This window comes from Ictidomys tridecemlineatus, chromosome 1 (genome assembly GCF_052094955.1).
Source record: "Ictidomys tridecemlineatus isolate mIctTri1 chromosome 1, mIctTri1.hap1, whole genome shotgun sequence".
NCBI lineage: Eukaryota > Metazoa > Chordata > Mammalia > Rodentia > Sciuridae > Ictidomys > Ictidomys tridecemlineatus.
Genome location: NC_135477.1, coordinates 213,525,471 through 213,549,372, shown reverse-complemented (window position 1 = coordinate 213,549,372; position 23,902 = coordinate 213,525,471). Strand labels below are relative to the sequence as shown.

At 38.0% G+C, this 23,902-nt stretch overlaps 1 protein-coding gene across 4 annotated transcripts in view; it reads left to right on the top strand.

The window, feature by feature from the left end:
• Rgs7bp (regulator of G protein signaling 7 binding protein) overlaps window positions 1-23,618 on the top strand; it is a 100,349-nt gene extending 76,731 nt beyond the window's left edge. For all 4 annotated transcript variants that reach the window (XM_005319574.5, XM_078015952.1, XM_021722491.3 and 1 more), the window contains 3 exons: window positions 4,725-4,872; window positions 7,854-7,924; window positions 18,232-23,618. In XM_005319574.5, coding sequence (XP_005319631.1) covers window positions 4,725-4,872; window positions 7,854-7,924; window positions 18,232-18,323 — 311 coding nt within the window. In that variant the 3' untranslated portion in view covers window positions 18,324-23,618. The remainder of the gene's footprint in view (window positions 1-4,724; window positions 4,873-7,853; window positions 7,925-18,231) is intronic.
• Window positions 23,619-23,902: the final 284 nt, after the last annotated feature.

Here is a 23,902-nt window from a genome sequence, read left to right as displayed (position 1 = left end):
CAGCCAGGATGACCAGATTTTTAAGAAAAACCAGCACTATGAAACAGTGCTACCAGATGCAGCAAACAATTCTAGAAGACAAATTTAAGGTGATGAAAATTTAAAATATGTGTAATCAATATATGCAAAGAGATTTATGAGTCTGTCATATACATAAAACAACAATTGTCTGCAACAGATAGAACCAGTCAGATTTGTAGGAAACACAAAGTTTTATCAATGAAAAACTCCATAGATAAGTTAATTAGTGTTGGGTGACAATTCTCCATTTGTCTATTGCATTTTATGGGTTTTACAAAGTAAGGTACTAATTGCCCTTTGTTTTATACTATCTTTTCAAGGATGCTTATTTAGCAAATGTCTTGGAAAATAGAGTGCATCCCTCCAGAGTAAAGCATAAGCTCTCTATGCAGTATAATTAAAATGTTTCCTTCTGGAGCAAAGGGAAGGCATGCTGATTAAAGACTCCAGAACCCTAAGCTCACAGCTCCACTGTTGTCATAGCCCACTGTGTGTGTAGGTATCATTTGGCCTTCTTAAATCTCTCTCTGAGAACTAAGACTCAGAAACCCAGCAAATACTTATATGCTGGCTACTGCTATTCTTTCTTTTTTGGTACAGGATTGAGCCCAGGGGCACTTAACCATCAGCCCACATCCCCAGCAATTTTTTAGGTTTATTTTGAGACAGGGTCTCACTAAGTTGCCTAGGTCCTCTCTAAGTTGCAAAGGCTGCCTTTGAACTTGTGATCATCCTGCATCAGCCTCCCAAGCTATTGGAATACAGGCATGCATTACCACACCTGGCTAGCTACTGCTATTCTGTGAGTAATCAACTATTTTTGTCTCTGACCTAGGAATCTCATGTTGTCTTCCACTATCTATAAAATTGTAGCAGGCTAACTTGAAAGTAGGGTAAAATCTCAGTTCTAGAGTCATAGTTCTTTAAAATTATCATAATGGAAATACTGAAAGTCTAAAATAGTGAAATGAAATATCAAGTCAAAGTATTCTCCCAGAATTTGGCCCAAAAGACAAATATAGACTATTGGGGAGAATTAAGAAATGTGAAAGATTCAGAGGCTACTCAAATATGAAATAAGAATTCTGAAAGAATAGAATTCAGAGAAGTAGAGAGTCAAGAAAAAGGAAGACCTTTTCCCCAAATCTAAAGTAAGACAGAAATATTTAAATTAAAAAGATCATACTGTCTCAGTGAATCACCTTTAAGATTATTTACTAATCACAAAGGGGAACAGGTGTTATTATAATAGTGAAAGTTGGCAGAAACCAACTTAGCAAAATTAGCATCATTAATAGTGGGCCAACTGAGTCATGTGTTTTTGATGTGATGCACCAAGAAGGATTCAATATCACTTCTATGATATTCTTGCCAAAAATGTTTACTCTCAATCTAGACATGTTGAAACAATCAGAAAAATCCAAATGGAAAGATATTATATCAAACAACTGGCCTGGACTCTTCATTCAAAAGCATCCATGACATGAAATTTTAAAAGGTGCGCGGGGGGGGGGGGGGGGGGCTGGAGATACAGCTCAGTTGGTAGAGTGCTTGCCTCACATGCATAAGGCCCTAGGTTCAACAACAGGCAAGAATGTTATTATAGAGAAAAGGAAAATAAAGAAACATGCTAACAAAATACTTTGTAGAGTCCTTAATTGGGACCCTCAATTAAAAGGAATTATTGGAATATTTGGGAAACTTAAATATTAGCATATTAAATAATAGTGTTGTATTGAATCATATTTAATCAAAATTTGGGGGCTGGGGATGTGGCTCAAGCGGTAGCGCGCTCTCCTGGCATGCGTGTGGCCCGGGTTCAATCCTCAGCACCACATACAAAGATGTTGTGTCCGCCAAGAACTAAAAAATATTTTTAAAAATTCTCTCTCTCTCTCTCCCTTCCTTTAAAAAAATTGAAATTGTTTTGCCTAATAGTGGTTTTGAGGTTATGTAATAAAGCACTCTTGTTTTTCATGAGATATATACTAAAGTATTTTAGGATACAGTGTCATTAATGCCTGCAGCTTATTCCCAAATGATTCATTACAAACTACTTTTATATATAAAATCTATAATATTTTTTAAAATAAAAGATTAGAAAAAATAAATTTCAAATGCCAAAAGAAACTAATACAAAGAGGACTCATACCCAGAAATATTTAGGAACCTTTATAGAACTCAAAGTTTGAAGATTACATCCTGAAAATTTTTCAGGGAGCCATAAATAGGCTACATACGGAGCATCCCTTGGTATAAATAGAAGACAGAGAACAATGTCATCCAAGTTCTTAGAGAAACTTAGTTTGAACATAGATTTCTACATCCAGCCCATCAAAATTTGAGCACAAAGAAGAAGAGGAATGGGAAGATGTAATTTCAGTCATGTAAAGACTAAGAAATTTTGCATTCCAAAGATCTGCTCTGAAGTACTTAGGCAAGGAAATGTTCCACAAGTACTTGCAGGTTGCCCTACTCTTCAGAGATTTGAAAAGCAGAGAGCTGTACTGGGGGCGCCCCACTTTTGGCTCTCTTCCAGATCTCAACCACTCCTGCTCAGGCTCACATCCTATGGCTAACTCTGCCCAGAGATGGGTGGCAAATGGACTGACTGCATTGGCCACACTCTAACAGGAGACAAAATGTAAATGCTTTTAAGAGGTTATTGCCCTCCAACTGTGAAATGGTAATGTGCTAAATTATGTGTTTAATTAATTTCCAGCTAACAGCATACCATAAAATTGAGAAAACAATTCCTCAGGCAAGTTCCATCCCTCGGGATCAGTGTGCATAAAGTACACACTAAAGGATCAAAAATTCTCATCAGTAAACTTGTGTCTGTCCTTTGGATGAATGTTCAGAGGTCTATTTCTGCTGTGGTCTGATGAAAGGTGCAGTTACCACTTATTGGTTTGTCTTTTTCTCCTTGTGTTTGTTACCATATGGATTAGAAATTTTTGCTAGTTCTTTTGGATCAGGAATCCAAAGAAAAAACTTGCTGTTAGATTTTTACCATGAACAGCCATCCTCTTCACAAGTTAGAGTTTTTTAAAGGAAAAAAAATCACAGCAGGATTAGGGAGACTGAGCTAACAGATAATGAAAGTATCTTCAGTCTTGAGAATATTCAGTGATATGGACTGAAACAATATTTAACTAAGCTAGAGCTGTGCCTACATAATAAAAATAGAACAAAACAAAAGAGTAAAAGACACAAAATAGGTACCTTTTAATCCAGACTACATAATATTGTACAATAGCTTTACAGTGATTTGTATGATTTTTTAATTTTTTAAGCTTCCTGAACTCTATTTCTTTCTTTTACCTCTTATATTTCTTTTTAAAAAAAATATGTTTAGTTGTAGATGGACACAATACCTTTATTTTTTATTTATTTATATATGGTGCTGAGGATCAAACCTAGGGCCTCGCACATGCTAGGTAAGCACTCTAACGCTGAGCCACAACCCCAACCCACCTCTTATTATTTCTAGCATTAATTTCAATGCTTGATACTGAGCTGACACTTGAGAAATATTGTGAATTAATAAATAAGTGAATAAATGAATGACAAAGCCGAGTTTAAACCCCAGTTCTGTGGCATTATTGGCCATTTCCATGGTACCCAGTTATCCTAACTGTGAATACTCAAGGCAGAATAAAAGACATTAACAGAGCATGCCTGTAACACAGACAACCATTTAATTTCATATAAATTTATGACTGAATCAATTTGGCTATTTGTTTCCAGAAAGTTCCTACTTTATCTACTTAAGATCAGTCATGCTAAATACAAGTCTTAGTGGATCATCAGTATGTTGCGTGGACAGCTCTCAATACAAGGTCCTCCATGGGACACTTCAGTTAATGGCATTTTACTGCCTCAGCAGTAAAGCTGGATGATATGGCTGGACTGTTTCCTCATAGAAGAATGCACTAAAGGAGGTCGGAGAGCCAAGGAATTGAAAGGCAGATCCAAGATCTCTGTTGCAGACAGAGAGAATCAGTGTCTAAAATCAGAGAGAACAGCAGGAGCTCCCATTCTTCCTGCTGGGTGTCACCTGTTCCTGGCCCTTTCACCTCCTGCTGCATCTGAGACCAAAACCCAGCATGGTTTCACAGGCAAATTCCTCCCACCCAAGCTAACTTGATCTAACTCAAAATAGGCTATAAGGCACTAATAGTCTAGAACCTTGTTTTTTTTTTGTTTTTTTAATTTTTTTGCTATTCTAGGGATAAAACCCAGGGACTGGCACATGGTAGGCAAGTGCTATCCCACTGAGATACATCTCCTAATTCATTTTCTTTTATATTGAGACAGTCTCACTGTATTGCCCAGGCTGGCCTTGCATTTGTGATCCTCTTCCCTCAGCAACCTAAGTAGCTAGGATCACAGGCAAGTGCCACTACATGTAGCAGGGACCTTAATTTTATCTTCATCTTTAGGTTACACTGACCTTAAGAATCTTTCCCAGATGTTGAGAAAACATCTCTTCCCCCACCCTCACACACACAAACACACACACACACACACACACACACACACACACACACACACAATTATTCTGTTACTCAGAAAGCTATTAGATTTAATGTAGCATTTGGCTCAAAGCATAGCCAACTTTTGCAATGCCATCCTGGGATATAGAACTTGCACTTATGATTTCTTACCCTTTCTCTTTGCCAACAACTTCTCTGCCTTAGGAAAGGAACCTGGTGGGGGAATGAAGAGTTTGGATTGCAAAATTGAGGAAAGTGCTGAAATACCTGCCCTAGAGGACTCCTCCTCATCCCCCATAGATAGTCAGCAACATTCCTGGCAGGTTTCCACAGACATTGAGAACACTGAAAGGTAAGTGGGAAGTTACCCTGAATAGACTTCCAATCCTCCCCCAGCTAATGTTCTTAGGGGCCACAGAGAGTTGAGAGTTTTCTATTTCAGGTTCAGAAGAAACAGCTTTCTTTGGTCTGCCAGAGAAGTATAGTGCTGGCAGGGACCTTGGAGACTGTTCTCATGGGCAGATGAAAAAGCTGAGATGATAGAGTGTAAGTAGTCCAAATCCTACAGGCAAACAGTAGCAGGACAGTAGGTGCCAGCTCCTAAGACTCTGCTTATCCCTCTCAAGTATGCTCTATCTCTGTAGAAGGGAGAAAAGTAGATCTATATACTGTCATAGTTCATCCACCAGACTGGTTCCCAAAAATCTATTTGTTTAAGACGAAAAAATCCAAAGTCACGCAAAGACGCTTCTAGTGGATTTTTAAATTTCAGATACATGGAGTGGCCTATTTAGCTGAGCATTCTGTCCTGTTCACAAAGGGCATTTCATGGAGCCTCCTCTTACTTTCCCAGAACGTAGCTGATGGCCCCTTAGTGGCCAAAATGAGTTAATGCACTGTCATAAGTAGGAGCTTACTTCTAGAGGGTGTTTTTTTCTTGGGAAGAAATTCTACAATGATTCTATTTCATTTGAGAAAAAGAAGCAATAATAATATCATAACAATAAGTGTCATGTCCTATCTAAAGGCTAAAAGTGCTGTTCTGTGAGGCAGAAAGATGAGACTCTTGTTTGTTGGTTTTCACACTAATATCTGTACCCTTTGCTACTAATGTCCCCAGAGTTGGCACAGAGCAGTTGAATGAGTATTGGGCAATTCCACTAAGTGTTCTGTGTGTGTAGGGTTGACTCATTGACAACATAATAAACATTTTATTTTTTTACATTTAGAAATGTAACTTCCAGTGACATTTATAGCCATTGTAGTTCTACTTTTAGATTGTAATATAATTCTAAAGCTACTTACTGAATTTCTGTGTTTATAGAAAATTGAACTATGTAGTGATTATGTGCTATTAATAAAACTTGGATTTTGTAATAAGCTTGGAAATCCAACAATTCAAACAATAAAACTGTTTGGCTCAGTTTGATAAAACTGTAGACAAATCATGAGGTAGTGATTTATCTTAAGTAACAAAATAGAAGATTCTTTGTTCTGTTCCCAGGGGGAATATATATATATGTATCCAGAATGCCATGGTCAGGGCAGAAACCATCTGTAAAGCCATTTTCCTTTTCAAAGCACCTTGCACAGCAGCTATAGCCACACATTATAAGTTTTAAGAAAGCAAGCTGTGGATGGTAGTAAGAATAGGGTAATAAGCCCACAGTGCTAGCTGTATTTCTGGTCAGCCTGGAAGTCCAGATTCTGGTTAAAGGAGTGGAAAAGAGTGAGGGAAGTAGGCACAGAATTCCTGGTCTGGATATGGCTTCCTCAGCTCTCCTGGATTCTCTGACTTGGGCCCAAACTAGTCTGCATATAACTCTCCAGGAAGGCTTTTTAAAAACATTGAGGCCTGGGCCCCACCAGAAGCCAAGGGAATCAGGGTCTCTCTGGTGATACTCCTGTGCAGCAGTCAGTCTTATATGGAAGCAGAAAATACCCCTTGAATTTATGAAGAGAGGGACCTGGGTTTTTTTTTTTAATCTCATCTGCTGTCTGCTTGCAGTGCTCAATGTCACAGTGTGACATTGAAACATTTCTACAGACCTGTGTGCTGCTTTCCCTTCCTTTTCTAATCAGCAATTCCTGATATTTGAGCTCCTATTCACATCTTAGTCAATTCTTTTGAGGAAGAGGTCCCTTGGGGTCTCTAGTGCCCACGCCACCCCCCCACCCCAAGGCAGTGGCCCTCAAACTGTGCTTAGCAGAATAGTGGTGTTTTGTGAAAGGGACTGAGAGTTTTCATACCTGAAGTTAAATGGTAGCTCTCCTAAATGCACAAGAAAAATAAATTAGTGGATAGAATTTCTTCCACTTTAGAATTATCTCTGCTCCCAAACTTAAATCTATGGTCCCTATTAATGCTAGCCTATTCTAACGTTGATTAAAAGATGTATCTGGTTTTTGCATCAAATTATTGCTGTTTTAGATGAAATCTAAAACTAGGTCCCAAGATTTTAAAAGCACTGTCTCCTTTTGCACAACCACCTAAATGTATGTGGGTACCACTGTCCCAAACATTTGAAAAGTTCAGTTTTCCCACTGCACTAGGCTAGAAGCCCCTGAAGTCGTTGGTTGCTCTACAGTTCTGGGGTGTTATGATGACATTCCACTGAGATGAGGGAGGATGTTGGAAGTATGCAGTGGTATTGCAATAGACCATAATGGGGAGCCAGGAAGTTTTAAAAAAGAGGCTAGTGGCTACAGGAAGACCAACCTGCCCCCAGGTGGTTTCTCTGTCTCTCTTTATTAAGAGCTCTTCTTCAGAGGTTGTAGAATTTGTCATATTCTCCCATCATTCAATTTAGTAAGCATTGATTCTCACAAATGCTTAATACTTCATTATGCTGAATTCCAATCACAGCAAGGAGAGACTTGAACCTCAGCAGAGAATAGTGAGGAACCTACACAGTCACCACTGCCTCTGACCAGAACCCCAGATATCACATCTCCCTACCTCCACCCCTGCTCCCCAATTGTTGAATTTTGCATGTCCTTGGCCTCTCACTGTAAATCTGAAGCATTGTCCTCATTACCAAAGGCTCCTCTATGATCTCAGCCAGGTGCATTTGGAGGCAAGGATGAAGTTTCCTGTAGGACACTATCCTGTGGAAATGTTCCTCAGAGTAATTCTCTATCCCACAGGAGCTGACCCCATCTCAGATGTTTTTCTTATAAAAGCAAAATAGATCCAATATTTGCCTACTGAAAAAAAAAAGAGCTAGTACAACTAGGCCCAGATTCTTGCCTTTCAGTTGTCTCATAGAACAGACTGAGACTTCATTTTAGAAATTTACAGCTGATTACTCTTTCTTTTTATCAATTTTACAGAGACATGCGAGAAATGAAAAACCTTTTAAGCAAACTCAGGGAAACTATGCCTTTACCATTGAAAAATCAAGGTGAGTCTTGTCATTTCTCTGTGTGGCAAAGGATGTTTTAAACAAGATACATAACTTGGAACTTATTTCTTGAGAAATTAAAGTGGGTGTTTTCCAGAAACAATAAAAAGCATTAAGCATACATTTGTCTTCCTTGGAGGAAATGTAATCACAAAATTGCTTTGAACTGGGTAGAGATATACTCTGACCTAGAAGCAGATTTCTCCCCGACTGATTGTATGCGGTGTCGAGCCCTATACCAGATGGGGTCACTCAAAAAGTCTGAGAATGTGGCCCTTGTCTCCAAGAGGTTTGCAGCCTAGGGGAGAGACTTAGGAATACTTCCAAAAAAGATCCCTGCATTTGGGGTAAAATTGGGAGTTCATAACCCACTTCAATCTAATGTATGAAATATGATATGTCAAGAGCTTTGTAATGTTGTGAACAACCAATAAAAAAAATAAAAATTAAAATTAAAATAAATAAATAAATAAATAAAAAATAAAAAAAAGATCCCTAATATCTACATGTCTAATTATTTAAAAAGTAATAGTAATACTTAACATAAATTGGGAACTTACCATGTCACCATCCTGTATACATACAATAACTGTACTAAATTATTTAATTATTTTTGTGAGTGTAATGCAGGGGATCGAACCCAGGGGTCTCACATGTGCCAAGCAAATGCTCTATCACTGAGCCACCTCAGCTGCTTATTTAATTCTAACAACTTTGAGGGAAATATTATTATTTTTCTGAGGTTACAGGAAACTCAGACATAGAGAGGTTAATTAAAGTCACACAGACTGTAAGTAGAAAAATTGGGATGAAGATGCGCAGGTAGTCCATCTCCAGAACTATCTTGAAGTAGACATCCAACAGAAAAGGAAAGGATATTCACTAGAAAGAGAGAAGGGCCTCTCCATGTTTTTATTAACTATTGTATCCCCACTATCTAGAGATAGGGACATAGTAGAATAATACCTGGCACAAATGATAAATATTTGTTAAAGCTGTACCCAACTTTGCAGGCCTTGGGACTAAGGATGGCGGGGGGGATGGTGAGGGAGACGACAAGCACTCTCACAAAGCATATGCAGCTGGAGCAGCTTCAGAGAGTGGCACGGAGAACGTGGGGAAAGGCTTTTTGGAGGCAAGTTAGAAACTCCTCTTGTTTCCACTGAGCAAAGCCTAGGCGGGAGAGAGGACACAGTGCTGCCTGCCTTAGAGCGAGGAGGAGGGGTGGAGGAGGATTTGGCAGCAGAGCTGAGGCGCCTCTTGGCTCAGGAAGCAGCTCAGCAGAAGGTAGAGAGGTGGAAGTGAGAACACCAGACGAAGAGGCTGAAAGGCTTAGGAGTAGTGTGGCCTCAGCTGCATGGGGCGAGAGGCAGGGGACTAGCACATCAGGTCACTTCAAGTACCCCCAAAGGATCTGGCCACCAAGGCCAGCTGTCTTGAGCCAAGGATGTAGTGCTTTTTGAAAAAAAAAAAAAAAAGACAACACGTTGTAGTGATGATAGATTGCTCTGATCACAACATGGAAGATTGTTGGTAGAAATAAGCAAAGTTTAGGACAAAGAACCTTGGATTAAAACTAGCCACAGTACAAATGCTGTCACTACCACGTATCAGCTTTTCACCCTGGTTAAGTGTTTAACTTCTGGAAATTTTAATTTCCTCATCCCTGAAAGGGGACAATAGTATCACCTACTTCAGAGGGTTGTCATGAGGATAAAATGAAACAGTGCGTCATATGCCTATTACAAACCTTACTTACAAGGAGCAAATGTTTGACAGACGCTTTATTGTAAGTACTATTGTTATTACTGGTATTGTTGATATTATTTACTAGCTGACCCACCCTGCTTTGCTCAGGAGAACCCCAAACCGCTACTGAATCAAACAGTCCCTATTACCACTCACCATGACCACGTGTTATATCCATGTGTGGCTGGTCTTGAGGCTGCAGTTAATAGTGTTGACTTCTGGACTTGGAAATCATGTCTAAAGTGTCCTTTGTGTCTACTTGGCAAATCTCCTCCATCAATAGCACCAAGCCCCTTGCTGAACCTCACATTCAGTAGCCTAGAAGGAAGACTACCCAGGGTCCCCCAGTCTAAATTTCATGGATGCCATAAAGTCTACATTTTAAATTATGCCACCTTAAACATTCCCTCCATATCCAGTGGTAATTCATTCAGCAATTTTTGAATTGTACATTAGTGGAAAGAAAAATTTTATTCACTTAGTCTATTTTTAGAGAAAGTATAATATAAATATTTTACATAAATTTGTATTATTTTCGCAAACAAAAATAAAATTTTAAATACATCTTTAAAATATTAGAATACTAATAAAATACTATGAGTTAAAGGAATAAATAATACAGGGACTTGAGTCCTGGATCCATATGGAGAATGAAAAAGAAAGAGTTAGGAGGTGTAAGAACTTATTCAGAAGAAAGTGGTACAGTAAGATCTTAATTTTAAAAAATAACTTGGGATGAAGGATTGGTAGAAATTCAGGTGTCTTCATTTTGGAGGAGAAATGTGAACCATCAGCGTGTGCAGATCTGAGTTCTCTAAATGTTCAACATGTCCCCACAGCATGTTGCCACTGTGAGCTGGCTGATGGGGAAGGGCTTGAGAGATGCCTGCAGGGTCCAGGGAGTGTCTGAAGACAGGAGAACAGGTCTCTTGTGGTCCCTCTGGGAATGTTTTTGACAAATGCCTATGGCATCATTTTAATGAGTAAATCATATGAGATTCTTCTCTCTGACTGATCCAAAGTGGACTGCCAAGACTTCTCCATTCAGGTGATTTGTTTATTATACAGGTCTAGTCTAACATGTGCAGGAAACAGTCCGGGGAAAGTATGGAAAAATTTTTCCAATCCTTTTCTGTAGAACATTATTTTCAAAACATGATTCTAACTGGTTGAAAACCTTTATAGAAAGCCATCTGTTTTCTTTCTGGCTTCTTATTTCCTTTCTCTTTTTATTCCATTTACATGTCTGTTTGAAACAGAGAAAAAGGGGAAAGATAACATTCCCGATCCTTGTTTTTCCAACCCAGAGCCCTGACCATGTAATTACCTGCCAGCCAGATCCCCCTCTTCTCCAGGCTCCCTCTCAGCCCTTGTCTCAGAAATTGTTCTGTTTTCTTTTTTAGTATTTAAAGATTTAATCATATCTTTCCCTTTCTACACAATCAAAACTTGACTCAACAAAAGTTGACTTCAAATTGATTTTCAGTAGAAAAGAAAGGAGGGTGGCCGAGGGCAGGGATTTTAATAGTTAGCGATGATGGCTTTATTTTAGAGAAAGTCTTTTCTTTCCCATCCTTCCACTTTAAGACTGGAGACAAAGAGGTGCACAAAAAAAGAGCCAGCCACCCTTGTTCTGCCTCAGCTCCCCAGCAGGCTCCAGGCGACACCCAGGTCTCCTGGCTCTCAGCCCGCTGTTCTTTCCACTGCTTCAATGCCCCTCCTGTCCTACATTCTGGGTCACTGGCAGTGCTGTAGGGAGCTTCATTAATTATGATGGTCTTGCTGTGTCAAATGGATTACAAATGGAACCACCTGTGGAGAGCCCGCAAGGTTACTGACTAAGGCTAAAAGGAGATTGGAAAGTGAAGGACAAGCATCTTCTAAATGCACACTGTTATGAAACAAAGCAAATCGCCAGAAATAAATTAAGCCTGAAAGACAGTTTCACCTTTTCTAAAATTCTGACTTAATGCTGTGGTTGTATGGGTATATTCAGTCTTGCATAGAATTCCATTGTTGATACCACGCACGAGAATCAGCCTGGAGTAGGTAAATCAGGAATCAAATCTGCTCTAGAATGGTGCTCACATGTGGACAGTCCTGCTCTAGATTAAACTGAGCCTATAAACTGTTCTCCCAGATTTATATCCTCCATCCACTCTGATTTGGACCACTGTATGTAAAACCAATCTGGCCATATCAGATAAAAGGTATCTGGATATCTGGCTAAAGAGCACTGGGAAGTTATGCTCCCTCTGTCCTGGAGGTGACCTTTCAAGTCCTTTTCCCAGGGCCTCAACTGAAGACATTCTGTGTTACCAGGTAGTGTTGGAAAGCTATTCTGGGCAATTTTACCAGTAGCTCCATATCCTTTGTAATCTCCACAACCTTTTATCCAGCTTTCAATGTGACAAATGTAATCCCTCTCCTCCAATCTAATCCATGCATCAATTCTAATGCATTACTCTATGTTGAGCCTCTACTCACAAATGTTAAATATCTACTGAAGGAAGAACAGATCTCACTCTAGTATCCATTGTCCTTATCACCATCCAACATGTGATGATCACCTATGATGTGTCAAATTCTGTGCCAGATCTGGGGATAAAGCCCTGCACTGCACCACTCCACCCCGATGCTGCCACCCAAGGCAGAATTGACTGAGAATCACCTTTTCCAGATGGCCCATGCCTCCCTCATAGAGATTGTGGTAAAGTGTTCAGAGAAGGCATGTGAACTCCAAAAAGGACTCTCCCTGCCACTGCCACCCGCCCCCATCTATGTTACCATTAAGATACAAAGATGAGCACTTAGAATACAATAATGCCACAGTGATTACACACAGGTTGCCACAAGATTATATTGGATTCTCACTTAGCCTGAATTTGAGTTGAAATGGGGAAGCATTTGAGATTGCTTTTTGGAAAGTATCCAAGCTGAGACTTTTTAAGGTGAGTAGGAGTTACTCAAAGAAAAAGATGGGGTAAAGATTACCTAGACCCAAGGATCTACATATGAGTAGATACAGCACAGAGCATTTCTTTTAAAAACTACAGCTCTTCGGTAGTTAGGAAAGTGGTTAGATGGAGGCTTAAGAAAGATGAGAGGGCTGGGAATGTAGTTCAGTGGTAGTGCTCTTGCATGTGTGAGGCCCTTGATTTGATTCCCAGAATATATATATAGAGAGAGATGAGAGAATTAGGTGGGCTATACCTTAAGACACCGGTAAGCCACATTAAGAGTGTTGTATTTTTATCCTGGAGCTGTTGGAAGGATGCAGTTAGGAGAAAAGTGCAGTATTCCAAATGAGAAATGCTTAAGATCTGACTTAAAGCTAAAAGATTAGAAAGGGTAATTATAGCTAGTCAGAGGTGGTGCATGACAGAGAAGGCAGAATCAGGAATGAAACCCGGGGTCAAACTTGGAAAGTGATTGAAAAATGGTGTCAATCATTAAGCTAGATGGAACAGAGGAGAAGCCTTAGAGATAGAGAATGATTAAGGTGTTGGACATGAGGAACCTCCAAGAGCAGTGTTCAGTGGTTGGTAGTGCTGAAGTGAACATTTAATCCAGGAGGACAGAAACAGAGCTGACCATCTTCCACAATGGTCACTGAAGCCCCACAAATAGTTGAGACCACTCATGGGAAGTGTGCAGAGAAGAGCCCTGGAATGCCAAAAGTTAAGGTTGGACAGAAAAGGAGAACAGTTTACAAAAAGGCCTGAGAAGAAATCCAGGAAAGCATTATGAAATAAAGAGAGTAATGAAGAAACAATGGCTACTAGGGCAGGGTGATGAAGCCAGATAAGAACCAAAGGTGTTCACAGGATTCAGCAGCAAGGTGTGACCGTGGTAGTGGTGTGGCTGGCAAAAGCAAATTATGAGGAATCTGGGATATGGAAACCCAGGGATAGGGTCAGGGAGTAAGTGGTAGTCAAAAGCTGGGGCAGAAATGGTAAATGTATGAATATTTTCATGAAGAGTTGCTTACAGGGTGGTGAGAAGACATGATTGCATGCAGATAATGTGCCAAGACCTATAACAATTGTTTATAGAAGGAATGGGAGCATAACAGAATGCGAAAGCATGGAACAGTCAGAAAAGACTTTATGGGGGAGAAAAAAAGTGTTTAATCTTGAAATGGAGATTAGCTTATCATTCATCTAAGGAGGGAGGACTTTTCTGGGGGGAGAAAAACAGCATGAATAAAACAGGGAGGCAAGGGAAGTTGTGGGCATACTTAGGTTCTGTTTGACATCCTACTTCGTAAACCCTTAATTTCAACCAGACTAGACTGTTCACTTGAATCCAGATTAGCAGCCTTTGATCACCTCCATATCTTTGTCTATAGTGTTCTCTTTATTCCAAATGCCCACCCCTGCAACAAATATCCAAATTTTCCTCATTTCTGTGGTCCAGAGTGATCACTAGGACCTCCCAGAAGCTTGCATGAATGTTTTTCTTCTCCTCTAAATGAGAGCAATCCTTTGTCCCCTCCCCTTGGGAACTCTCATTGCACTATATTTGGAGATCTCTTATAGCATTGTAATGAAGCCTCATAATTACTGAAGGAAGTATCTTTGCATCCAGGGATCATCTTTTTGTTTGGACTCATCATGATATTACTCTCAGTACCCAACATAGGGCCTTACACTTAGCAGGTTCATTTGTGGTTTTCAAATTGTGGTCTCAGAACCAGAAGCATTAGCATGTCTGGGTAATTGTAAGAAACACTGATTCTCTGACTTCACCCACAACCTGTTAATCCACAACCTGTGCGGGTGTTACCAACAATCTGTGCTTCAGCAAGCCCTTGGATGATGCTTATGCAGCTAGTATTTGAGAACCACTGAGCTCCTGGAACACAAACATGAAACTATAGTTCCTTTATCAGTGTTTTTTTTCTTATTATATCCAAGAACACAGCTTTAAACCCATGCAACATATTCTCTGTATAAGGAAGTTGAGGAATTTATTAGCCAAGAAACTTAGCAATAAAGAAATGGTATCCTTGTGTCCTGCAGGATGCCAGTCTCTGGTTTGAGTAACATCCAAGAACTAAATATCAAATGAATAGAGTTTGACCTTCCTGATGGCTAAATTCCATATTTTTCCTTGTCTTTCACTTTGCCCTTTGCTTTCATTTCTCCCCTTCCTTTCCCCCTTTTCATTTTCACATTTAAAGCTGTCCTTGGTTACATTCTCCTGATATTGTGCACTTTTGAGAAAAGAAGCTACAAAAGTCTTAATGAGTAAACCATATCCAAACAGTTGCAATAAAACCCAAAGATTTTCCAACGAGTTCAAGTGGATTAGCCCAGACAATTTAGAATGAGTAGGGAAATGTTCCATTTTGCTCATATTCTTTCAGCAACCCTTTGCTTCAGAGACAGGATTTCAATCAGTATAAAGAGACATCTTTTCTTGGAGTCTAATTCACTTCAAACCATTCTAGGCATACTTCCTGCTTGGTGAATTTCAGCATTTACTGAAATCTCAGTTTCCTGTGGTGTAGAAAGCTGCTCTGAATTTTTGCCAAGAAGTTCTGAGCTTTTGTGTCTCTTCAGCCCTAGGAGATAATCAGACAAGCTCTGGGCTGGGCAAAGGTGTCACAAAGATTCACCTTTGTGAATTTGTCACCAAATCAGCAGTGTCCTTAACAGGCAGCCTGTCCTTTGCTTAATGTCTAAGCACCTTCCCCACAAGTCCTAACACTTCTATCCTATTGTGAGTGACATGTATTTATGACATATATACATAATATATGTGTTATGTATACAGTGACATATATAAGTCCAGCATATATACCCCGTGTGTGTGTGTGTGTGTGTGTGTGTGTGTGTGTATGTATGTGCATGTATGTGTATGGGCACATAATGTGTACAAATGCATCTATGAAGAAGATTAGATGAGAAGAATTTCAATACCAAAAAAGCTATACAACTGAAAGCCTTTTTGATTCACTGTAATGAATGAACAAGATTCAGTCTAATAAAGATCATATAATATCTGTGTATAATAACTGTGTGCATTTAAAACATTAAAAATGGAACTAAATATCTGACCATAGCATACAGAGGCACACTTTCATTTATAAAAACAACATTGTGGCACACATTTCATCATATAATGAGAACAATACACATCAGAATTGCATTTTATAATATATATATAAAGACCAGTTAAGTCTGTTCTCAAATCTGCTAAGTATTATGGGGAAGGAAAGCAGAAAATGTAGAAATTTGGAAGATAGATCTTCCAAGTCTTAAAAAAGTGAAAATATAAAAACTGTTTCTTCGAGATATGTGTGTGTGTGTGTGTGTGTGTATAATCTGAGATATATGCATTTGTGTGTGTGTGTGTGTGTGTATATATATATATATATATAAAATATATATATATGCATTTGTGTATATATATATATTTTTTTTCCTCCCTAGTTCTGATGACTCTGTTCCGGAAAGCGGGAAGTATTGAATTGTAGGTCAACTTGAGTTTCAAGATGTGTAGTTACCCTTCAGTGTTTTACAGAGTCTCCTAAAATCTTTGCCATCTCCAGTTAGGTTAAGTTTATTGATCATTTGTTGGTTAAAGAAATAAGAGTCCTAGAAATGATGAGAAAGTGAGTTATGATTTCTTTCTGTCCCAAATCTATCATGGTTCATCTCTAAGAGATTATCTTGAAAAATGAGGTTCATGCATATTATTAGACATTGCTTTCAGTAACTTCATCCTTTGGGGACAAATTAATGCTAAAAGAAAGATGCTCTGTTTCTAGCTCTCAAACTGTTGATGTCCAGATTATTATAAATTATATTTCACTATGGAAAGGGAAAAAATAGTCCTTTTGACAGAGTCTAAGTTTTGAGAAAGAATTTTAATCTATGGAGACTGGATAAAGGATTGTGTTTAAGTCATTTGATGTGCCCAACTGGGGTATCTGTTTTCTTCTCTGGCTTGGACTTATAAATATTTAAAATAGTGTTCCCTTCTAAAGACTACTGTCAGTTTTGGTGGACAAGGCCCATTTACAAATAACGACACATGGAAGTCTTTAAGGATGGGGAGGAAAAACTGGGGAATTGGATGATACAGTTTAATGTAAGAGGACCAGAAAACCAAGATTTTTAAAAATATTTTTAATTATAGATGGATACAATATCTTTATTTTATTTGTTTATTTTTATGTAGTGCTGGGAATCAAACCCAGTGCCTCAGCCTCACGTATGCTGAGTAAGCACTCTACCACTGAGCCACAACCCCAGCCCCAGGGCTTTTTTTTTTTTTTTTTTAACCTGACAGTTTCCTAAGCAACTAGGCTCAGTTATCAAGAAAAACAAGCCCTTACCTACAGACCAGTTCTATTGAGGTGAAGCATTCCATCACAGAATCCATCTCTTCATTTAATTCTGTGACTTTTGCAGATTTTCTGTCTCCTTTAAGGTTAGGGTAGGGAAAGGGGGATCCCCTAAGCCCCACTCTGAAGGTCATTTAAGGTTCACCAGTCCCACCCAGCCCTTTTGGTCCAGTCAGACCATGTGCTAGCATCACCCCAGTTGGCATTTTCCAGGCCATTCCTTTGTGTGCCCCCAGGTTCTGAGATCCCCACAGCCCAATTCTGCTCCAACAGGATCTTTCTACCCTCTCTGTCTTTTGGACTGCACTATTTAACAAACAAACAAACACAAAAAGCAATCTGTTTAACCAGATCTGGCTTACTGATTTAATTCTTCCTCTACTTGCAAAATAATTCAAACCAAAACTTAGAAATTCAACAGTTCAATCTTCTCTGGATGCTTTTATGAACAGAAATATATAGAAAATGTTGGGGAAAAACCCAACAGGAAATATCTGAAGACATGCAATTCCTGAGACATGAAGGAAGTGAATATTGCTAATGGTCCTATGTAAAGGAAAAGACTTAACAATGGCTGTATTACCTGAGTGCTTCCTCTCTATGCAAGGCACTTAATGCAAGGCACTAAGCTACCCACCCGAGCTGAGTGTTTTTCATAGCTTATTTCATTTAATCCTCACCAAAGGTAAGTATTATTATTAAATCCTAATTTATAGACCAGGAAACTGAAGCTTAGTGAGCTTAAGTTACATGTTCAACATCACAGAACTAGTAAATAGTAGAGGCAAATTGAGAAAAGAAGCCAGCACACACTCTTTCTGGTAAGCTATATTCTTCTCCTAACTCAAAGATTGCCTCTAAGCAGTTTTCATTTAATTCTGAGTAGTGATTCTCAATCTTGGGCTATTTTGCCCCTCCTCTAGGGGACATTCTGTTATATCTGGGAACATTTTTGGTTTGTCTCAACTGACATGAGAGTGTTCCTGATGTCCTAGAAAGTAGAGACCAAGGATATTGCTAACTACGCAAAGCTCAGGATGGCCTCCCACAATAAAGAATTAATTATCTGTTCTAAAATGTCAACAGCGCTGAGGTTGAAAAAGCTTGATTCAAGGGATCATGGATTTTTTTAAAGCCAATTCATAAAGATCAAGGGTTTTTGTCTATACCTCAATCCTATGTACATTCTGTCCCCTCACAGATGACAGCAGCCTTCTGAATCTAACTCCCTACCCTCTGGTTAGAAGACGGAAGAGAAGGTTCTTTGGGCTATGTTGTCTCGTCTCAAGCTAGGCTCTTCTTCTTCCTGAAGCCCACCACTGAAAACACCTGGAAAAAAAATTACAAAACCGGAGGACCTCCGGACAGCTGGACCACACAGTGATGGGTTTTTGACTATATTTTCTATGCTTCCTTCTTATTACTTTTATCCGCCTCTCCCTACCCTTTTAAATGATTTTACACTTGAAAGCAGCTGCCTTCAAGAGAAAAAAAAAAAAGAACAGAATCAAAAAGCAGGCTGTTTTTAAAAGGATTTTTAAAGCTGACGTTGTGCATGTCTGCTCCAAACCATGCCATAATAGATGCAAGGATTATGATTTTTAAATCATTTAAAGGTTTTTTAAATGTATTATACAGAGAAAATTTATTTCACTTATAATAGTCTATCTATAGCTCTTGCTGATCTCAACAATTTATCATAAATGAAAAGTCTTTAAACATAGAAATTATTTAAAACTGCAAAACTGTGTTCAAATATTCAATCTATCGATATCATTAGAAATACTATAATCAAACATACACCACCTCACATATTGCTTTCTCTGCACTCATTTAAGTTTAGTCTTCCATTCTGTCAGAATCTAAAAGCTTCAACATAAAAATATCTTAATTTATAATGCAACAAAAATCATATATGAAAAATATTTAGTTTTGTAAATATACAATAATCCTAATAACTTCGTACAATGCATATGGGCAACTAAGTTCCCTTTGATCCAATGGTGTCTTTTTCAGCTTCTTGGAGAATGAAGTTATCCAGTTAGGAAATGGTGTAGTAACATATACAATTACCCTCCAATGTAAAATTGAATATTATCACATTTCGTTCTAATTGAAATTTGAAGCATGGTGTCTGCACATCAGCATAGTGTTAAATCTTATAGGGCATGCTGGAATTAGCTCAGATTGTAAAAATATTTAACATTTTACATTATTAATAAAAAAAATTTTAGTTAAGCTAAGCTTGTCTCATTTTAGATGACTATGCAGATATGACTTTTCCAATGTGTACTTGGTGTCTTGTCTTATGCTTAGAATCTTGAAAGCAGGACACATTAAGCAATACTATATTTTAGAAAGGAGGAAGCCACGTGCTTTATTTATCTGCTCCAGACTTCATTGTGATCTTCCTCCACTAAACTTGTATCATGGTATAAATTTTGTTATATTTTCCCCCTGCTCTTCCTTTGACCTATTTCCCACACAGAATTTCCTGTGGTTTGAAAGATCAAGTCTTTGCACTTCTTTTCTTGTTTCACATAGTCTGAACAATTTTCAAGTCGGACAGAAGATACCAGGGTCCAGTACAATAGAAGAAGGAGCTAGATGCCTACAAGTGGTTTACCCAAGATACAACTTTAATCTCAATCCTGTATAGTCACTTATATATACACCAATACTGTGACCTAAAAACTAAATATATTAAAGCTTTTAGCTTTCATGAAGATGAAGAGAGTAAATAATTATTCTATTAGGTTGAATTATATGAAATTGCTGGTATTTGACTGTTTTGACCTACAAAATAGCATTTTCATATAGTTCATTCTATTGGAATAGTCTTCTAGCTCCTTGTATTGAAAGCAAACAAAAGGATTAAAGGGTTGGAGGAGAACTCCAAAGGCTATGCAGGTCTCTATTTTTATTACACCAGCTATTTATTGACCTTATTCTTGGAGTCCAGAGTTGTGTTTCAAAGGACTGGTAATGAATATGAGGTTACAGGTATTCTGGCCTCCCACAAACAGAAGTACCCCAGACAAGTCATATGAGAAAAATCACAATTTTCTTTGTTAAATAATTGTAAAACACTATGGGACCATGCTATTTAAAGACTCAGTTGAATACTCCCTTAGAAAACAAGCAACCACTCCCAGACTCAGCTGGTCTGCTCACTTTGATTTTTACAAATCAATCTTGATTAAAGCTTAATATTTTTTCCTGGATCTGGTTCATTTTCATCCCCTGAGCTTATTTTATTTAAAGGCCTGTTTTCAAAATTATGAGTAGCCCAAATTGGCATGCTCTCAGCTCCCATCTCTGCCCTCTCCCACCCTTTGACTATATTGACCTCTTAGCTTCAATCTTGTTCCTACTAATCCATGCAAAGCTACTAAATGATAAGTCCGACCTTGGTGTTCAGCACGTTCTTCTAAATGCCTGACCTAAATCACTTCTGCTTGGTTAATTTGTGCTCACTCTCGCCTTAGTCTCTGTGTGAAGTAACACTTACCTTCTGTGCAATTGTCCTTTGTACAGCTGAAGACTGTTAATAAATTCAGGTCTCACCTCCATGTCTGGGAAGGCTGTAGTAGCTACTCATGGAGATGGGAATTTGTCTAATTACTTAGCCAGACTTTCCATATCTAAGGTAATATATTCAGCCACCTTATCTTTTATTCATAGTGCCTGTTTTCCAGCCTTCGATCAGTTTTATAGTTCCTGTAGACACACTCCAAGATTTATAGATGTCCTTGCAGTAGCAGGTCCTAAAAATTACATTTAGTACTCAAAGTTCTGATAACCTACATTGGCTCCTAGCTGCAATAGGTAATTTACCATCTCCCATTAGATATGCCAGCACAACCTTTAAGAGCTACCCCTCTCTACTCTCACCTACCCAAGGACTTTCTCAGGTGTGGTCTCATGAGATAAAGTTCTGCTGTCTTGGCTTCTGCTAGTGATTTGCTTTGAGATTGGCAATAACCTTGAGCTGATCTCAAGGGTAAGAAGAGAATTTTAAGCCTATTTTCTCATGTGTACCCACAAACTTGAAACAGAAAAGGATGTAAATTTTGTGGCACACACTCACTTATTTGACCACCATATTTGTAATATCCTATGTTGGTTTTCCCCCCAGATTACAACAACAATATGTGTTCCCTGTGGGAAACCTGAAAAATACCACCTCATATAAGGAAAATAAAAATCAACGAAATTTCACCAAAATCATTGCACTTAAAGCCCCCTGGATTTTAGATCAGTCAGAGGACTGGGCCCAAAGGCACTTTAGGATAAGATGAGTAAAATGTCTACAAGTCCAAGGTATCACTTTGAAAATCTCTCTGCTTATGTTTTCCGTGCATCTAGGTGCAGACTCACTGCAAGGAGAACTTTAGAAATAGAACAGTCTGATGCCTCCTCAAGTGAATTAAAGCTCTTGGGGGAAATTCTGAATTCTGCCTCACCATTTTGTTCCTCTGTGCCCCTGTGAAAACTGTTGAGATGCTCAGTGTTTGGTTATACTGCCACCTACTGAAAGTTGGGCTTCAGAATGAGGGGAAATAAACAGTATAAAACCATAGGATTCATTTAAGAAAGGGAACAAATGGGGCCAGATTAATAATGATCCTGTCTGGAATTTCAGACTCTGAAAGTCTTGACATTGAAAGGATTAAGGCTGTCATACAGCTTAACTTCCTATCCCTCAACCCCATACTTCAGCAGTATTCATTACTGCTTGTGTTCTAGAATGTCACCAAAAGGAAAGCATTCAACCTTTAGGTAACTATAGGCAGATTAAGAAAAAGCAGTGGTACTAGTGGCCTCACTAGAATTAAACACACAGTCTACAATTAACCCAAGAACAAATAAAAAAATCAAGCACATTATAAATATAACATTTCAAATTTGAGAAAACATTGAATTATTAAACAACTTTTATTGGGATAACGGATTAGCCATTTATTGGGAGAAACATTAGAACTATACCTCATAACTTTCATCCAAATAAATTCTAAATTAAATAAAGATAAATATGTTAAAGCACATAATTAAGCGTACAAAAGGATTAGCAGGCAACATGGATGAAGATGCTATTTTAGTGTGGAAAAAGACAAACAATCAAACAAACAAACAAAAAAGCCTTTCTAAGCATAATGCCAAAGGTAATAATTGTAAGGAAAAGATGGATGGATTGGACTGATTCAAAATCAAAAATTCCTTTGAAAAAACACCAAATTAAGATAAAATATTATTTTTAATATATGAAACTGAGTCTAGATCTCAAATATATACCAAGAGTTTAAATACCACTGCTTTAGGGAAGTTTTCATGGTTTATAATCCCCCCATACTTTTTTCACTATTGCTTGTTTAATTGTCTGGTTATCCTGCTAAATTGGAAGTAGAGATGACAGCAACCATGACTATTTTGCTTACTTTGTTTTCCCAACTACTAACACAGCTCGAGACACACAGATAATACTGAAAAGATTTATTGAGTGAGTGAATAATGAATGAATGACATGAGTGATATTTTATGACTCAAAAAAGAAGCAAACTTTCCAGTGGAAAATTGAAGTAAGGACACAAAGTGGCAATGTATCATAACTTAAAATAATAGTTGAACTACTAGTAATAAAAAATACAAATTAGTCTGACAAACTCCCTTTTACATCTCAGAAAGGCTGAGAGTTAAAGAATTAAAGTTTCCAGGGACAACTAAGAAGTATGGAAATGAACATTCTCTTACAGTCAACAGGAGAGTAAATTGATTCAACCTTTCTGGAAAATATTTTGGCACTATATTTTTCCTGTATACCCAGTAATTCCATGTTAGGGAAATTTTCCTTTAACATTTTCAGCAAAAAAGGAGTAAAGATGCATTTATTCATTATACAAATATATGCAAGAAAAGATGTTTATAGCAGCATTATTGGAGAAGTAGGAAAATGAAAATAAGCCTACATTATATGGTTAGTTGAATAAAGTACCTCATCCAATGGAATTCTGTGCACCAATAAAGAATAAGCTCTATGTATATGTATTGAAATGTACAGGTTAGATTATGAAATGAATAGAAGGAAGTTGCAGAATACCATATGATCCCTTTTAAAAACATACATACACATGTGTGCATTGGAGTCTGAAAGGATGCTTGCCAAAGGATAACAGAATTTATCTCTGGGAGGTGAGATTTGGAGCAGTTGTATTTTCTTTTTTGCATATCTGTAATTTCTAATTTTTCCACATGAGCATGTAGTATCTGTATAATTTTTTCAGGGAATAAACAATGATGTTCACAATATATATTAAATGAAAAACATGTTATAAAACAGTATGTATACTATGATATAATATTTGTAAAAAGAAAATTATATATAAATATATCCATGTATGTATATATATATATGCATAAGCAAGCTAGAAGGACACACACTACAATGTTAATAGCAGTTATCTATGGGTAGTGGGATTATGGGTGATTATTTTTTCTTTTGCTTTTCTGTGTTTTCTAATTTTTTCTACAATGAACATGTATTACTTGTGTAATAAAGACTAATAATAAAAGTTTTAAAAATATGTAAAAGTGAGAGACATTATGACTCACCACTTTTCCTACCCCATCCTACCCCTTACTTGGCTTATTCCATGTTATTAAATTGTAAGCAAAGGGATGTGGAGAGGAAATCCCAGGGCACCAGATTGAAGATAAAAGAGAAAGAGGAGTGGGAGGAAACAAGGAGGGGAAAATGGAGCGAGACAAGAAGGAAGGAAGGAAGGAAGGTAGGAAGGAAGGAAGGAAGGAAGGAAGGAAGGAAGGAAGGAAGGAAGGCAAGAGGAAAAAAACTATTAAGTTAATGAGAACAAAAA